General features: G+C 36.4%; 1 protein-coding gene across 1 annotated transcript; it reads right to left on the reverse strand.

The window, feature by feature from the left end:
• Positions 1–11,632: 11,632 nt before the first annotated feature.
• On the reverse strand, positions 11,633–18,441 carry LOC104087536 (pectinesterase 2.1-like). The gene is made up of 4 exons (XM_070181500.1): positions 17,399–18,441; positions 12,697–12,888; positions 12,228–12,587; positions 11,633–12,056 (listed from the first exon to the last, which is right to left on the reverse strand). Exons 1-4 carry the CDS (start codon positions 18,378–18,380, stop codon positions 11,911–11,913), a joined length of 1,680 nt encoding a protein of 559 aa, XP_070037601.1. The 5' UTR covers positions 18,381–18,441; the 3' UTR covers positions 11,633–11,910.
• Between the last annotated feature and the right edge of the window lie 1,406 nt (positions 18,442–19,847).

Below are 19,847 nucleotides of genomic sequence, written 5' to 3' on the forward strand. Positions count from 1 at the left end.
CATCAGACTAAGATTTCGATCCTAGGAGAAAATTCATCAGACTAGGTCTCTTTTATATTATTTTAGGAGAAATATTCATCAGACTAAGACGTTTATCCTAGGAAAAAATTCATCAGACTAGGTTTTCTATCTTAGGAGAAAGATTCATCAGACTAAGATTTTGATCCTAGGAGAAAGTTCATCAGACTAGGTCCTTTTTTTTGTTATCTTAGGAGAAAGATTCATCAGATTAAGATATCTATCCTAGGAGAAAATTCATCAGATTAGGTTCTCTATCTTAGGAGAAAAATTCATCAGACTAAGACGTTTATCCTAGGAGAAAATTCATCAGACTAGGTCTTCTATCTTAGGAGAAAGATTCATCAGACTAAGATTTTGATCCTAGGAGAAAATTCATTAGAATAGGTTTTCTTATCTTAGGAGAAAGATTCATCAGACTAAGATTTATTATCCTAGGAGAAAAATTCATCGGACTAGGTCTTCTATCTTAAGAGAAAGATTCATCAGACTAAGATTTCGATTGGGAGAAAATCCATCAAACTAGGACTTTTTATCCTAGGAGGAAAAATGTGAAGAGCAATGACAACATTTTATGCACACTAGCAAGACAGATAAAGGCAAAGATTTGAGAAACTTCTCTTTGTCGGCTCCTCTCTTCTTTTTTCTTTTCTTTTTTTTTTTTTTGGTTTTTGAACCAACTTCCTTGCACTGCTTTGTTCCTGTTTCAACAAAGAAAAATTTATCAGTTTTAAAAGTGGCGGTCGGTTTGTGGCCTTGAGCAACTTGACAGTGTTCTATGTTGCGTGACAACTTTTGCTCATTGCATGCTTCTCTTGGCATTCTTGAAGGCATATCAGGAGGTCTTTATTTGGAAGGTTTTTGGATAGGGTTAAAAATAAGGGTTGACACGAAGGCTCAAAGTAGACTCGAAATGAGGGGTTGTAGACTTACAACTCTTGGAATCGACTCTTTCAAAAGTGAAATAAAATCTTGGCCCCAGTTTCAGATATTGGGGATTTTTTAGATTTTCTTTTTCTGAATTCTTATTTAGTTGGACCGAACCGTATAAGGCTGCCTACATATCCTTTTTTAAAGGAATCAGGTCAAACGTAGTTCATACCTCTAACCTAACCTTTTTTTTATCTCTATCTTTTTTTCCATTTCTTTTTTTCTCTCTTTTCTTTTTTTTTTCAAAACAAGTTGCCCCAACTTTTATTTTCTAGGGGCATGAGCTTTTGACTGTTCTTTTCTTCTTCTTTTTTTTACTTGTACTTTCTCAGAGTTGTCCCAGTTTGTACTCTTGGGGCATGGGCTTTTATTTTTTTTTTCATTTTTTTTTCGGACTTTTAACTCTAAACTTGATTCTAAAAGAGGGTGGTCGAACAAAATAACACAGGCTCAAAAGGGGTAACAAAGGGTATAAAGTGTTTGGGTAGTACAAAAAGGGCCTCCCAGCCTCGAGAACGCAAAACATATTATCTTTTGCGGTCTCAACATTGATGACTATGTTTGTCTTCATGGTTTGTCGTGGTCGAAAGACACTTTCCATCCTTTAATGTCAAAATTTCCAACAAACTTCAATTGATTCTTTCCCAAACCCAATCTTCACAATGATTTTAAGGCAAAACTTACTCGAGGTTAATTCCAAAGTGTTTCGACTCTTTGTTCATCCTCAAAAATATCTTTTTTTTGGTTATCCGATTCAAGATTAAATCAATTTTCTAAGATTTGGCCAAAAATTTCGCATGCATGTCATGTCACTAGAACTAGCGGCGAAAGAACTAAGCATAGAATGACACAAGGACAAACTGTATTTCATTGAATAACGGATGGAAGGGTTTAACAACAAGACAAACAACCTAAAATCCGAGTTACAACCCTAAAATTACCCGGATAATGAAAATAGCAACAGAACAGACAGACAAGACTCACACAAACAGAATTGAGGGATGGAAGGGTTTGACTCAATAAAACATACAAATCTGGACCACAACCCTGAAATAACCCAGATAATAGAAAAAGTATCAAAACAAGCTACCAAGATTCCTTCCTAGTAAGGAGGGAATGACTTTTCAATTGCTAAGCTTGGCATTTAGCCACAAATTTGCTCATCAGAATTACCATGGCCTTCTCCAATTTCAGTCGGCAAGTTCCCGAGAGGATTCTCATATTCCATGTCACCACACATCATCCCCACAAAGTGTGCATCATCATGTGCATGTAAAGGATTCTGCGTGATATTCTGGGTGTCATTATCTTGGATCACAATCAGTTTTTCCTGGATCATCCTTTCTATTTCTCTTTTCAAATCCCGACAACTTTCAATATTGTGCCCCTAGGCATTGGAATGGTATTCACACCTTTTAGAAGGGTCAAAGCTTCTTGCATGTGGGTCCACATGATTTGGAGGAATAGGTGCAATCATGTCATAATGCTTTAATTTCTCAAACACACTTGCATAGGACTCTCTTATTGGTGTAAAATTATCTTTCAACCTTTGTTCCCCTCTATACCCCTGGCTTGGATGTGGGTTATAGGGCACTTGAAAATTTTGTGGAGGATGGTGGAGATTTTGCGGTGCTGATGCTCGCCTTCTAGGGTGTCTTGGTGGCTGGACAACATACTGAAGTGGAGCAATAGAGTATTGTGGGTTCTGAGGTGGATAGTAGTGCTCAGGGGAATCAACGAAGACCTGATGAGGCTGCTCATACCTTCGAGATGTTCTCCTAGGACCTATTCTCGGCCTTATTGTCATCATGGTTTCTTCATCCTTCTCATTCGTGTCACTAAAATCATCAGATTCAATCTGGACAACCTGAGTTGCAGCTTTGAGAACTGCTTGACTTATAATTTTGCCTGTCTTAAGGCTATTCTCAACCATTTCCCCAATTTTGATTGCTTCCGAAAAGGATTTTCCCACTGCGGACATCATGTTTTGAAAATAATCTGGCTCTTGAGCCTGAAGGAAGACAGTGATTAGCTCGTGTTCATCCATGGGTGTCTTAACTCTAGCCGCTTGCTCTCTCCATTTAATGGCATATTCCCTGAAACTTTCAGTTGGTTTCTTCTTCAGGTTCGAAAGGAAATTGCGGTCTGGGGCGATATCGATGTTGTATTGGAACTGTTTGACAAAGGCCTAGGCCATGTCATCCCAGACATGCCAGTGAGAGGTTTCTTGATCCATAAACCATTCAGAGGCTACCCTGTCAGGCTTTCCCCGAAATAAGCCATTACTAGTTCTTCTTTTCCCTCCACATCTCTTAGTTGATTGCAATACCTTTTCAGGTGGGCTATGGGGTCTCCGTGTCCATCATACTTTTTAAATTTGGGAGTCTTGAAACCAAGTGGCAAACGAACACCGGGGAACATACATAGATCCTTGAAGGCAATACTCTTCTGACCTGCCGACCCTTGTATGTTTTTCAACTTTTGTTCTAAGTTTTTCACTCTTTGGGTCATTTCTTCTTGTGCCATCTTTCGGGTAGGCTTCTCAATCTTTGAAGGAAGATCAAATAGGTACGAGTGATACTCAGGAGAATGGTATTGTTCGTGATGGGTAGCAAATTGTGACTCATGACTTTTCTTTTGTACCACTGTTGGTTGTGGGATTGTGAAAACGGGCATAACAGCAGTGGTTGTCTGATTGGTTGTCAATGGCATACTTTGGGAGCGCGCAACAGAAGTTCCAGCTGTAGTCGTACAGTTGGGATAAAGACTGAACCCAAATGGATATGATCGATCAAACAATGAGATAGGAGTGGTAATAGTCGAGATGGGTGTGAATTTTGGGAAAACATGAGCAAGGGGTGGTCCTTGACCATTGGCCGATGCTTGACCATTGGCCGATGCTTGACAACCCGAAGCAAATGAATACACAAGTAGCACATAATACATCAGGATGGTTTTTTAATTTGGGTACACCTGTCCTGGACGGACCCAACCCATGTGTTGAGTCCCAAAGTCAAATGCACGTGATACAAAAAAACGTTCCTACTAGGGATCCGGCATGAGGCTATGTTATTCTAAGTTTAAATCCTGGATGTATTGTTCTAGACCTGGCTTACCCAAGCGGACAACTCGAGCCGAGGGAGGGCAACGTACCGGGAACCAAAAGGCCATCCGGCTTTGTAACTGATCCGATCCTCGTTCTAAAATTAGAGATATGACACTCTAACAGAAAAGAAGCCACGCCAGCGTGCGCTTCCCAGAAGATTTAGAAGACTCAGAGAGAAGAAGGGTGTTGTAACAGTTTATATACAGTTCACAGAATATCAAAGCGGTAAATGAGCGGCAATTAGCACATTAGGCCGAAACACATAATATCAGACAATCACAAGAAAGCCAAGCATAACAGTTATTCTAAGCTCGAATTCTGAACCCTGAACCACAAGTTTTGGGTTCTTTTCCCCATCAGAGTCGCCAGACCTGTCACACCTCTTTTTTCCCGAGGGGAGGGGATAAGAGAGTTTTTCTAATTTAAGTGACATAAATCGAAATGGAATTATTTATTTATTCAGAGTCGCCACTTGGAATAATTTATGGTGTCCCAAGTCACCGGTTTATTCTAAATCCCAAATCGAGGAAATTGACTCTTATTTATGGTCTGCGAACACAGAAGACCAAGTAAGAAATTCTGTTAACCCGGGAGAAGGTGTGAGGCACTCCCGAGTTTCGTGGTTTTAGCACGGTCGCTCAACTGTAATAATTGGCCTAATTGTCTAATTTAATACATATTTAAAACCTATTGTGCATTTTTAACTTCTAACCGCTTTCAATTAATTTAATCGCCTTTTAATGCTTATGGAATTATTGCTGGAATAAGTTACGATGTCATACACTTGTCGTTTTGGTACATATTGCAAATCGCGCCATGTGAAATGCACCCGCGATTTACAACATGTTCATTTTTATTATTATTTGAAGTTGTGGTCGAGTTGCATGAAATGCACACTTGAATTGGGGTTTACGTCTCGTGACCATGTCCGAGAACCGTACCCATGGCCACGATAATTTATTAATCGCGCCTAAAGCGAACTATGATGTGTGAGAGTTGCACTAAGCTATTTTTGAGATTGAATGTAGAGTCATCAATTATGGACATGCATTGTGAGTTTGAGCAAATGGTTTTAATTGTCTGGCTCATTTAACAGATATCAAATGCAATTCCTTACCTTGTATCCCACGAATTAGTGGTTGGCTATATTGTTCTAGATGGAAGCTATGTGAATTAGCTAAGGATAGGAGTCATTAATAACTAATTACGTGTTAAAGAAATGTTTGTGATTATTTCAAACTTAAATCTGTTTTTGTCACTAAAGGATTGCTCAAACAAAAGAACCTAACATGGAAAAAGCATTGTAAAAAAATACTTCTTTCAAAAGCAAACCTACAGCTATCCATGATATACCAAAGCTAACCAAATCTGTTACTGAATGACAAATGACTAAGGCGACAATAAATTCATGGCTCAATCAAACAGGCCTGAGTATGTCAGTACAATATTCATGCCTAAACAAAGGATTTCAACATCATAGAAGCAATTACATAGAAAATTCCTTTTTAAACAATGATAAAAATACTTTAATTCTGCCAAATCTGAAATGGACCATACGCGGGTAGGATCCCTGAGCAAACAAACCTTAACTATATCTAAAATCCAGCAACCAATTTCTCAAAAAATGACATAAATAACATAACAGAACCGTAAATCAAAGCTTGCCAGAAATTTAACATTTTTTCATTTTTTCAGTAACAAATACAAGCAAATACAGATTTAGGAATATGTACCTAGTGCCTGAGTCAGAAATTGAAATGGCCAAAATCGAGCAGAAATGAAGACGACAAGACCCAGCAAAAGCAGCCACAGATTCAACAGTCAACCAGCAATTTTGGAGAGTTTAAACACTCTTAAAATCCCAGAAACCAACAAGCCAATCAATTGAAATCCCTTTTTTTTTCGAAATTTCCAGATCTGAAAGCTTTTGAAAGAGGCAAAGTTCTTCGTTTTTCTATGTTAGTCTAGGTCTGTGAATTATGAGGATGCAGAATAGTTGAGTGAGAGATGAGTGAGGTTAGAGAGAGAGATTTTGGAGGCGGTCCGTTCTTTTCAGTGTTGAGAATCAAAGGGGAGGGTGAAATTAGGGTCTATTTTAGAGATGAAGAGGGAATATTGGGCTGGCAGGTAGTGGGCTGGGGTGAATGGAAAGAAAATGGGCCACTAGAAGCACCTGGCCCAAAGCTGTAATGAAACCCTATTGCCTTCTCTTTTCTTTCTTTGTATTTTGCAAGACTAATCAATTTATTTAACAGTCCTAATTCCAACTAATTTGTAAAATAAACCTAATGACATATTTTTCTATAATTAACTAATTCATTTAGCTAATAAATGCATGTAGAGTTACTAATGTTGTTTTTGGTATTTTAGTGTTTTACAAATGTAATTAATTATGCAATTAAAATCTAGAAATGTAAAAATTAAAAATATTTTTGTATTTTATTTAGGATTTAAAATGCAACTTAAAAATGCATCAAACATGAATACGTACAAAGCAAACTAAGTAAAAATATAGAAAAATAATTTAAAGCTATTTTTTGGATTTTTTAGGAGTAATTTTATATTATGGCAAAAATTAGCTGCTTACACTACTGGGCCTCAAATATCGAGCCCGAAACTCATATGTGAATATTTAATAATTAAATCTTGTATAATTATGAAAATTAATTATAGAATTTTACTATAGTCAAAAATAAGTGAGTCATAAACAAAAATATATAATAATAAAACTAACATATAAATTAATAAAACTAACATATACAATATTAAACTAACATATAAATAATAAACTAACATTTAAAATAACAGACCTATTGAGTGATAAATCGGAAAAATTTTCTCATCATGAACACAAGAATTCAGGATACCTTGGTGCTACTAGGCCTCAAATATCGATCCCGTAACCCATATGTGAATATTTAATAATTAAATCTTGTATAATTATAAAAATTAATTATATAATTTTATTATAGTCAAAAATAAGTGAGTCATAAACAAAAATATATAATAATAAAACTAACATTTAAAATAATAAAACTAACATATTAAAGTAAAATAATATAATTAATATTGTTCAATTTACAGTAGCCGACATGGAGGTTCCACCTTTACATCCCGGACCTGCCATGCTAGAGCTACTGTTGCTACAAGGCGAGCATAGGTCATCATACATATGGGAGGGACAGTTACTGGCCCAGACGTTCCGTGCCAGGAGAGTAGACGATATGTGGGACTTTCTTAGGGCCCACCCTCTCCATCCCCGTATAGTCAGACGCCTCCAGCATACGGATTTTTATAGGATTGTGGAGATCGGCAGGCTGCAGTTGGATTGGTCGTTGATCACGGCCCTGATAGAGCGGTGGCGACCGGAGATGCACACATTCCATTTGTCCATTGGCGAGGCCACTATCACGCTTCAGGACGTGGAGGTCCTGTATGGGCTGCCTGTTGATGGACACTATGTTGCTTTGTCGAATGCCATTAGAGAGTATACAGGTTTGCAGTACCTGGAGATGCTGCAGCGGCTCACCGATTTCCAGCCACCGGATGAGACTGCATTGATTAGGGCCAGTTGTCTGCAGTTGACGCCCGTCCGACAGCATTTGGAGACAATGCACGCTGACATCATAAATGATACACCGGAGCATCATATTCACCGGTACACGAGGTTGATGTTGTTGCTTATGTTTGGAAGGGTTTTGTTCCCGAACACTTCGGGAACAAAAATAGTGAAAAATAGTGTTCACAAATAGTGTCCACGTCTCTTGGCTTTCATTGGCACAAATAGCAAAAGTTAAGGGAAATATACTTCCATTAACATTTACTGCAACGGCGATCAACATCTTAATAGCATACTTTCCATAGACATGAGTGCCGTCTATGGATATTACCGGCCGCAATGCAGAAAATCATCAATTGCTGGTTTAAATGCCCAGAACACATATTTGAATATATGTTCTGGTATTTTCGAACTCCGCTCAAGCTTCCATTCAACAACAGTTCCGGAGTTAAAGTGTTGCAATGCACCTATGTACCTGGGTAAAGATGCAAAGGACTTATCCCAGTTACCATAAACAATTTCAAACGCACGTTTGTGCCCGAGAAATACCTTTCTTTTGGTAATGGTGCACCCATATTCCTGGTTTAAGAGAGTGCCAAGTCACCTCCCCTAAGGCCTTATATATATATATATATATATATATATATATATATATATATATATATATGGGAGATTATATAAACACATTACTTTATCAATACAATAAAATTTAAGTAACAATAAAACAGATATTTCTTTCATTTTTTTAGTTTTGAACTCATTGCATTTTTCATTTTAGGATACTTCTTTTCCTCCTCAATTATTTTCCATTTGTTTTTGTGTGGAGACCTTTTCTTGGATTGTGAAATCAATATCTCAATAATCATATGCCTTAAGACATTTATAGATCAACTATTTCAAGTATGTGGTTATCGCTGGTATAATATATATATATATATATATATATATATATATATATATATATATATATATATATATATATATATATATATATACATTTTGATCTTTCCCCTTACTTTTATAATTGTGTATTTATTTGATTTTCTAATAATTTATACGCTCTTTTCTCCTATAATTTCTTCCTTAGCTTTAATTGCTATCATAATCCTTTTGACTTCTTTCTCTTTATGAATTTTTTTTTTTACTAAAGAAAGGACTTGCAAATAATTAATTTATTATTAAACTTTTTCGATTGTGTTTCGAAAGCTTTTTAAGAGTCATAATTTCAGTTTCCCTGCCCATTTCATTTTGATAAGTTTGAAAATCCTTAAGAATTCCTTGGAGGGGGCAAAATACATATTTGACCGGTCGACCGAAACTAATTGCATTCTACCAACTATATATATATATATATATATATATATATATATATATATATATATATATTCTCTTGACTATTATTTTTGGGAACGATTAAAAATGTACATTTCTTAAGAATATCAATATGATGGCCATGTGGTGACTTGGTATTTTTGTAGGACCATAAAATCTATTTTTTCTCAGGTTTCCTCTTTTATTTTCCACCTCATTTTAAAAATCTCAAAAGCCTCTGAAAAAAGTTACTAATTAATATTTTTATACAATAATAATATCAGTTTTGCACAACAATTATATAGGAATGGAAGCCAAGAGGAGTTATCACCAACTTAATATCCCAGAACGAGAGTTAAAAGAACTCTAGAATGAGAGTCTAGAGTGAGAACTAGATAATTCTAGAGAGAGCATTCTACAAATAAATGGAAGGCATGATTCCAAAATTATACTTTAGATCCTTCTGACACCACTTACAAATAGAGGTAATACACTAGTTGTGCGTGCTCAAGTAAAAAAGGAGTAAGCAAATTAAGAGTGCTAGCAAGAAGTGTGAGAGCAAAAGATTTTGAGTATAAGATCCAAGCCGATTCTTAATTTGCAATAATAAAATTCAAGTGGCGAACAACCAACTGTGCTCAATATAGGAATGTGTCAATAATTTTGAAACGGACTAATTAAGAAATAATGTAAACAAAATAAAATTAAGGGACTAACATTTATCTGTAAATATAATTGTTAATAAAGATTATTAATTACATTAATTAATATTATTTATGAACAAGGCTAGAGGACTTATGTTGAATATATACTTTATTCTATAATTGAGTATTAACTTCTCTTCTTGTCCTAACACTCGCAAGTTACCTTGTTAAGTTTGGAGATTCCTTGATTTCTTGGAAGTCCAAGAAACAATCGACTGTTTTCAGAAACTCAGCGGAGGCAGAATATAGAAGTCTAGCATCTACTGTTGCTGAAGTTGTGGGGATTCTTGGTTTGTTCATGAGCTGGGCGTGCAACATACTTTATCAGTACCTATACATTGTGACAGTAAGTCCGCGATTCAGATTGATGCGAACCCTGTGTTCCACGAGCGAACCAAACACATTGACATTGATTATCACTTCATTTGTGAAAAGGTTCAACAAGGACTTGTTCGCACACTTTATGTCGCTACTGCTGAGCAGCAAGCTGACTTACTTACCAAAGGTCTTGGTAGAGCACAACATGACTACTTGGTTTCCAAGCTAGGAATGAAGAATATCTTCATACCTCCTAGCTTGAGGGGGTGTAAAGGATAGCTTAAGTTAACTATAGTCAGTATACTAGTTAGTTGTAACCATGGTTAGCTATTGTTTAGTTACTTGTACAGCTGTCAATTAGTTGTCTAGATGGCAGTTATACACGCTTGTATCTGCTTCATTTTGAAAAAGATTGAATCAGAAACTATTCCAATTTACTCTCACTCTAAGTTTGACTCTTTTTATCCTATCTCATAAATTCAACCAACACACGGATTTAACAATAACCCGGCCACTTCACCCTCTTGCTAGTACCTTCCCCAAAGGCGAATCTATAATTAGTTTACTTTGTTTAACGGGAAAGACACGTGCAGGAAGAATGGTGATAAGCTTTACACATGTATCTATATTTAAATTAACTTATTGGCGTAGGTTTATTTTTAAAGAAATTGTTAAGTAAGTTATGTTGATAATGTTTATTAATTGAAAGAAATTAATATTAAAAAGGGCAAATCTGTCCAATTATATTTTATTTATATTTATTTTAAATAGGTTTAAAGAATGATTACAAGAAAATCAAAATAAGGGAGGTAAACGTAATATCGTAAATCACCAGAGAGGTCAGTGTGACAGGGCGAAACTTGAAGGGACGTCTCTGAAATATTCCGAAAAATAAATTGATAAGTGATACTCTGATTAATAGCACAACGACTTTGATCAATCCCAAACTAGCTGCGGTTAGCGGTATGAATCCTCTATATCCATTCTGTTCGATTCAGGCAAATTTTTATATTAATATTGGTAATTAATATATCTTTTAAGACAGATAATTAACATCAAGCGTTGCAACCTAAATTCATAATTCGTAGTAGATGGTTAAAAATCATTCAAAATGGATTAGGATTTAGGGTTTATATCTCGCGATAGATAAAGAAGAGGAATTGGGAGTAGGACGGAGTAAGAGCGAGAGAGAAATAGGAGAATGTACAACTCAAATTCGCCGGAGAAAGAGATGCAGCGGAGCAAGTAGACTTGCAAGAGAGTATCAGATGCTGATATGGGTCGGATATTAGTGTATCACTGTGTGTCTGTGTCCAGTGTTGGCATGCCAATGAAGCATTGATTTTAACATGAGATGGTTTGCCAATTCATTTATTCGAAAGTGCATTTTTCAGCTTTCGTTATTTTTAAGAGGCTAGACTTTCGTTAGCTGATATTATTGTGATAGAAAAATAGATATATGACTTTATTCCATAATTTCATCAAGTATATAAATTATATCTTTTTCTTCTTCACATATTGAATTGAAAGTCAGACCGAATATGATACAAGGTTATAACACAATGCAAGTCGAATATAGTATGAAAATTTTCTCTTATGAGTTATTTAACTCCAACTTCGAGTTATTTAAATCAATGGATTCCGAATGTCGGATGACTAAAAAAAGATATATACGTAAACGATGTCTTAGGTATAAGTGCAAAGGCTTTATTGAACTCATATAACTTCAAATCTACCCGAGATAAAACATCGTCCCCATAAGATGTTTGGTTTATGCTTGCTGCAGCATGTATCTGGCACTACCAAATATATAGCCATATACTATTTCGGCATATCTTATGGGACATTATAGTGCTTATTTTGAGTTCTCCAGAGATACAAAGCTTGTTCGGATAATATATATACCTAGTTTTCAACGTAGGTAAAAAGACGTATACGACACTCTAAAGCCAAATAATAACTCCCTACTCAACCAATCCTTGAACAAAAGTCACGCCAGTAGAACTCAACCACGAGCCGCCTTGAATCAGCTCAGCCACCGTAAACGGCATCGCCTCAGCAGGATTAGTTATGATATGGTAACCCGACCACTTCACCCTCTTGCTAGTACCTGCACCAGAGGCGGATCTATAATTTAGATATGATGAATTAAACATTTAAGTTACTTAATATTAAACTCATTGTAAGTTCGAAATAATTGATTCGCAGTTGATTTGTTAAAGTTTAGTTGTTTTATGCATAAATATTTATGTTTCGTGTAAAAAATATTGGGTTTTCTAACCTGCACCAGGTCCATTGTTCATGTACTCCCCATAGTATAATGTCTTCAAGGCAAAATCTCCACTCCACTCAGACCAACCAGCTGGATCTATGAGATCACCTAGGTATGATTCCATCACTACAGTTCTTGAATACTCCTTCCATGGCCTACCAAGATATGTTTTGTATTCACTCTTAACTGGTTCAAGGTCTGGACTCGCTATTATGTCACAGAATTGAATTGAAGTTCCCGTGGCCTGATTTGGATCTGTACGGCCTTGTGCAGTCACCATGTTTTTCTGGTTTTTACCAGGTTTTCTAGGTACAAGTTGGCATTTCTGGAATACAACTGCTGCATTACCAAATATGAAGTCGACAGTACCTGCAGAGACGGATTCAAAATTTAAACGTAATCATACAATTCTTAAAGTTTTCAGTGTTGAACTTATTGTAGTTCAAATTGAACCTATGTACATGCGCTCCCTAAGTACCTGTTACGTAGCAGTCTCTATAGAATTGCCTTAGAGAATGTGCATAAAGGGTATCTTGATAAGCATCAATACGACAACGATTTATGAGTGACATATCAGCTCCGACCCGAAGTGCCACTGCTTGGTGTTTCTCTGGTCCTGCTGTATTTTGTATACAGATGTCTTGTAGTATAAATCCTTGGCCAACTGCAGCTGCAATAGGATGAAATTCATTAGTATTAAAGGCGTAGCATAGATTTCAAATTTATGAGTTTTAGATTTTAAGAATGACTTCTAGTACTAATAACTAAGTTCTAAATTTAATATTTGTGTATATCTAATAAATTTTTAACATAAATATACTATTTAAGCAAAAATTGTTATGTTCGGCCGAAAAAGTAGCAGCGCTAGCTCTGCCGGGACTTGTATAACACTTGTTCCTTAACCAAGAGATGAATGCCAAAAACACCAGTAGGAACAAATTTTAACTGCCAAAGGAGTAAAATAATAGGGTAGGGGACCATTATGTTGCGGAAGCCAAACGTATATAGTGTGAATGAGTCACAACTACTATACCAAAAATTATGACAACCACTAAATAATAAACAAGACAATAAGACAACAATAAAAGAATACCAGAATTTACGAGGTTCGGCCAATTTTGCCTACTTCCTCGGACACAAACAATATTTTATTCCACTCCAAAATTACAAGTGAAATAATACTAAAGAGAGAAGATACAAATGCCTTAAGAAGATAAAAGGCAAATGAGAGGTGTGTTTAAATCCTAAACATTAGGCCTCCTTTTATAGGGTGAAATTTCCATTCAAAATTGTCATCCACCGATGTGGTACTTTTGCCAATTTCAACAAATCTCCACCTTGGCAAAATTCCACATCTTCAATTTTCTCTCAATAACAAATTTTGGTTGTGTCTTCATCTTCAATCTTTAGTGTTCAACAATGTTGATCAAATCCAAACAATGTTGAAACTTGACCGCAGTCACCACTTTTGTCAGCATATCAGCAGGGTTCTCCGTAGTATGAATTTTCTTCACCGTGACTCCACCTTCTTCTATGATTTCTCGTACGAAATGATACCGAACATCAATGTGCTTCGTCCTTGCATTATCTTCTTCTGAACTTTGGATTGCGTCTTTATAAGTGGTAGGAACACCATCAGCTACAATTGAGGTTGCACAAGCAACCGTCTCTATAAGACGAACAGGTTTCGTTATTGTCCTTTTTGGCCTGCTGGTTGCTATTGATTCAAGTTGTTGTCGAGGTTCCTGAGTTGGAATCTCCCTTTCTACTGGCTCTTCTTCCAGAGGGTAATCTTCATGAGTTTCCTCCTCTGCTTCTTGTGTAGGAAAAATAAATTTTCCCTCAAACTCCACCTGCTTTGATGCACCACCAGTTTGTTTGACATCTTCAACTGTCACCTTATCTGTTATGGCAGATTCATCAAAGGTAACATCTCTGCTGAATATAATATTCCTTGTCTCTGGACACCATAAGCGGTATCCTTTGACTCCAGAAGTAATCCCCATAAATATAGCCTTCTTTGCTCTCGGATCCAATTTTGACTCTTTCACATGATAGTATGCAATTGAGCCAAACACGTGCAAAGAGTCATAATCTACAGCAGGTTTTCCATACCATTTTTCAAATGGTGTCTTGCCATCAATAGCAGCAGATGGTAGACGATTAATGAGGTGGCATGCATATGTAATTGCCTCAGCCCAAAATTCTTTGCCCAAGCCAGCATTGGACAACATACACCGTACCTTCTCCAGTAAAGTCCGGTTCATACGTTCTGCCACTCCATTCTGTTGTGGTGTATGTCTGACAGTGAAGTGTCGGACGATGCCATCATTTTCACAGACCTTATTGAAATGATCATTTTTGTATTCACCTCCATTGTCTGTGCGAATACACTTGATCCTCCTGCCTGTTTGATTCTCCACTATCGTTTTCCATTTGAGAAAAATTCCCAACACTTCATCTTTCCTCTTCATTGTATACACCCACACTCTTCGGAAAAAATCATCAACAAAGATTACAAAATAGTACTTCCCACCCAATAAAGGTATTTTGGAAGCACCCCAAACATCAGAGTGTACATAATCCAAAATGCCTTTAGTATTATGGATCGCTGTACCAAATTTAACCCTTGTCTGTTTTCCTTTGACACAATGCTCGCAAAACTCCAAGTTGCAAGTCTTTACGCCTTTTAACAATCCTTGATTAGATAGAGCTTTCAAGGATTTTCCTCCAGCATGTCCCAAGCGCATGTGCCATATCCTGGTTGCTTCTGCCTCTTTGTCATCACTGGATGTCACTGTTGATGTCCCAATAACTGTGCTACCACGATAGCAGTACATGTTATTGTTCTTCCGATTGGCCTTCATTACCACTAGTGCACCGGAGCATATTCTCATCACTCCACTTTCTGCAATGATTTTGAACCCTTTTGATTCTAGGGCTCCCACAGAGATGAGATTCTTCTTCAAACCCGGTACATATCGAACATCTATTAATGTTCTGATCATTCCATCATGGCTTCTTAATCTTATTGAACCAATGCCATATGAGGTAAGAGGGCTGTTATCCGCTGTGTGGATGACTCCATATTCTCCTTCTTGAAAATTCACGAACCAGTCCTTGTTGGGACACATATGATAGCTACAAGCCGAGTCCATCAACTATATGTCTGATGATGTTGATAACTCTGTTGTAACTAATGAGAAGTCTGAATCATCACAATCAGCTACATTTGAATCCATAATGGCCTTTCCATTGTTATGTCTGGCCTTATTCTTCAACTTCGGACAGTCTTTCTTCCAGTGTCCCTTTTCTCGACAAAAGGCACATTCATCTTTGCTGGGTCTAGATCTCGACTTGAATCTTCCCTTCTTAGTCCTCGTTTGATTTTGAGGACGACCCCTCACAATTAGTGCTTCTCCTTCTCCGCCCTTCTGTTTTTCTCTCTTTCTTTGTTCATAGCTGTACAAAGCCGAACAAACTTCTCTGAGAGAAATTTCGTCATTTCCATGGAGTAGAGTAGTTTCAAGGTGCTCGTACTCATTAGGAAGTGACCCCAACAACATCAAGGCCAAGTCACCATCATCAAAAGTTGCATCCATATTTTGCAAATCTGTGACCAACTTATTGAAACTGGTGATATGTTCATTCATTGTGGTACCAGGAACATAGGTGAAGCGAAACAGTCTCTTCTTCATGTACAATTTATTTTGACTGTTTTTCTTCAAAAATTTATCCTCCAGTGCTTTTCATAATTTACTTGCAGAAGTTTCCTTTGTGTATGGATATTTCTGCTCTCTAGCAAGGTAGGATCGAATGGTACCGCAAGCAACACGATTGATAATTTTCCAATCTTCTTCTCCAATAACATCTGGCTTCTTTTCTTCAATGGCAAGATCTAGCCCTTGTTGAAAAAGAACATCTAGAACCTCGCCTTGCCACATCCCAAAATGTCCTGACCCGTCAAAAATTTCTACCGCAAATTTCGCATTTGACACAATTCTTGTCATAAGCGAAGATGCCAACGATGACGTATTATTGACACTTGATGTAGATTCTTCTTGTTTACTGTCTCCCATTTTGACACAAATATTATTTAGTAGCTGACGACACAAATCAAGATTATTTCCTTTCTGGTGTGGAAGATCAGACTAAGCTGCAACCACAGAGCATACTCAGACAGAACCTTGACTCAGTTACCAAGATAGATCTTTTCTGATGTGGAAGATCAGACTATGCTGCAACCACAGAGCATACTTAGACAGTACCTTGGCTCTGATACCAATTGTTGCGGAAGCCAAATGTATATAGTGTGAATGAGTCACAACTACTATACCAAAAATTATGACAACCACTAAATAATAAACAAGACAATAAGAAAACAATAAAAGAACACCAGAATTTACGAGGTTCGGCCAATTTTGCCTACTTCCTCGGACACAAACAATATTTTATTCCACTCCAAAATTACAAGTGAAATAATACTAAAGAGAAAAGATACAAATGCCTTAAGAAGATAAAAGGCAAATGAGAGGTGTGTTTAAATCCTAAACATTAGGCCTCCTTTTATAGGGTGAAATTTCCATTCAAAATTGTCATCCACCGATGTGGTACTTTTGCCAATTTCAACACATTATACATATAGATGAATCTTATTCAAGTGCGAGAGGGCCTTGAATCATGATATATTAATGCAACTCATAATCGATCTGGTGGCTAGTTAAGCAAGGATGGGCTGGACAGAGAGGCTGTATAGCCAACAATCAACAACTCATTTAATGCAAATTAATAGGAAGCATAAAATATATTTTTTTCCCTTTTAACCCCCAAGTCTTAGCAGACCATCAACTGGAGGAGGTGTGAAGAGGTAATTTTAATTAAAGTGCGTTGCTTTAACAGTTTATATTATGTGCATCCATGTAAAAACTACTCGTAATATTACATATCAGGTCAACCTTATTATCATTCCTAATGGTGACTTAAAAAGTGGAGTAGTAACTTCTTATAACCAATTAAAGTGTACTAATTTTATAAATAAAAAAATTACGTATATAAGTTAAACTCTTACTTTAATACACCATAGGTCCATAGTTGACCAATCATGGAAATTTTGGAGGACCTGAGCTAATTTGACCAAATAAGGAAAAAGGAATAAGTAGTCTGATAAACTGAAGACTTACCAAGAGTGGCAGAGCGGAAGGTGGTTGATCCATCCACAACATTAAGGCTACCAGTGATAATGGTAGAATTCATGCCATCGCCAACAATCATCAAGTTCATTTTCTTCTTAGTCACCTCTACATTTTCTTTGTAGGTTCCTTTCTTGACGTAGATCACGTATCGGTTCTTGCTCTTATCTGGTGCTGCAGCAACTGCTTCAGTAAGTGTTTGATAATCCCCTGATCCATCTTGTGCTACCACTGCATTAGCTTTAATGTCCTTTGCTGAACTCTCCAATAGCTTCCTGTCACTTGAACTTACCCATGGTATTTTCCCTAAAAGAGGCCTGAAAACTTCCTCATTTGGATCAGTTGTTACAGAAGCAAGAATTGCCAAAGCAGTTTTGGCTCTTGAGATCAACTCTTCAAGAATTGTTCCAGTTGAAGCAGTGTTACTTAGGGAATCAAGCCCATCTAAACATGTGACGTGGTTAGTAAGCACCCCACTTAGCCAGACTTGTGCATTGGCATGTGCCAAATGGCTTCTTGTTTTACCAAGTGCTGCAATTGAGTCAGTCACTAAATCAATTGACAGGTCAAGGAGCTCAAGACAGTCAGCTAAAGCTCCTTTTTGACTAATGTCATTGATCTGGTTTCTGATCTTGTGAACCACTGGAATTGCACTGTTCATGTGATGGACATATTTCACTAGGAATTTTTGCAGAACAGCAACTCCATGTGAATCAGATGTAACAATTCCATTGGATACTAATTCAGAGACATAACTGAGGCAGAGTTGGGAGTCTTGTGCAGACTCACATAGTTGTGGAGCAGGTAAAGATGATATTTTAGAATGCTCAAGCTCAAATTGATATGGAGCAACAAGAAAAACAACTGAGAAGAGAGCAACAACAAAGGTTATGACAAAAGTGAGGATCTTGCAGCTGATTATGGGATTTTGCTTGGGTGTCTCTCGAAACAGAGGTTGGTAAGGAGTAGCCATTTCACAAGTTTGTTAATTGTCTTTTGAAAGACTTTCACTCGACTTAGTATATATAACAGCCTCAGCAAAATGGAACAAACATCGGCACGATTAGCTCGCTATTAATGCTTCTTAGAAACAGGGGCGGCTCAAGCACTTGATATGTGAGCCTTAAATTTTTAAAAGAAATATTATAATGTATATTTTTATTTGAAGTCTATTTTCTAACTTTTTAAGATACAAAGTTTTTAATAATTTTTTATAATCGATTTCTTCTAATAATTCCTTATGAATTGATAACGAAATCTTGGAGAAAGAATGTGAGCAATGAAATATTGGAGGAAGAATGTGAGTAAGAATATCAAAGAGAAAGGCAAAAAATATGTAAGGGTTTCCGAAATATAAAAAGATTGGGAAAAAAAGATTGACTAGGACAAATTAAAAAAGAGAAATTAAAATTGGATTTCTCAAATCAACTCAAATTGAAACGTTGGAAACACTATTTATCTACCCATTCTTAAGTAATTCAAATTATTATTATATTTATATATCTAAAAAGTTTTCTTTTTATATTTGAAGTACTAAATAATATTTTTTAAATACATATAAATCTATTATGTTTAAAAAAATGGGACCCCCCAAATTTGGGGGGCCTAAGACACAAGTTTACTACTAACGTTAGAGTCGGCCCTGCTTAGAAAAGAATTACGGATAAGGGTCTGATTTGCCCATCTACTATCATAAATAGGCCTTATTTACTCTCCGTTTAATTTTTCTATCAAAAATATCCTTATCGTTATACATTAGGTTCATATTTACCCCTTAAACGTTTAAAAGAGTTACATTTGCCCTTTGTTATACTTTAGGATCATATTTACCCCTCTACTTTTCGAAAAAGGTTACATTTGCCCTTCGTTATACTTTCTTGACATATTTATCCTTACAATTATCCGTGTCAACTCGTCATTCCCACCCCTACCCCCCCACTCGCCCATCCATCTCTCCTATCCGTGTCAGCTCCATATTTTTCGGAGAGCGAGAAAATTTTGGACAGTGAGTGAACGAAACTATAGTGTTATCTCTAATTGATTTATTTAATTATTTCACCTTTGTCTATGTTAATTTATTTTCCTTTAATACTTTGGAGTTAGGAGACATGAATCACTCAATGATATTTTGAAGTGTTTGTAGAGATACAACTCTGTAAAGTCTAAACTGGGTCAATTGACCATGATTGATTCACGAAAAAGCAATTTCCTAATACATCATTTATGAAGATTGTGCGAAAAATAATAGTTATAGCAGCGACAATATATTGACAAACAATAACTTTGAACTCAAAATCACTAATCTAATACAACTTACAATTATTGCAGTAACCAAAGTAAATTACAAGAAGTTGCACAACAATGGAGTTAATGAAGTCTTATTTAAATTGGATGGACGGGGTTAAATTATCTTAAATAGGTGACCATATTTAAATTGGAA

Source organism: Nicotiana tomentosiformis, chromosome 7, assembly GCF_000390325.3.
Source record: "Nicotiana tomentosiformis chromosome 7, ASM39032v3, whole genome shotgun sequence".
Lineage (NCBI taxonomy): Eukaryota > Viridiplantae > Streptophyta > Magnoliopsida > Solanales > Solanaceae > Nicotiana > Nicotiana tomentosiformis.

What these genes read in the sequence shown, in the direction of transcription:
- LOC104087536 (XM_070181500.1), bottom strand. Translation starts at nt 18,380, where the DNA reads ATGGCTACTCCTTACCAACCTCTGTTTCGAGAGACACCCAAGCAAAAT. An exon ending in CTTCCGCTCTGCCACTCTTG is followed by an intron (nt 12,889 to 17,398) that starts GTAAGTCTTCAG and finishes ATCCTATTGCAG; the next exon opens with CTGCAGTTGGCCAAGGATTT. An exon ending in GAACAATGGACCTGGTGCAG is followed by an intron (nt 12,057 to 12,227) that starts GTTAGAAAACCC and finishes CCTCTGGTGCAG; the next exon opens with GTACTAGCAAGAGGGTGAAG.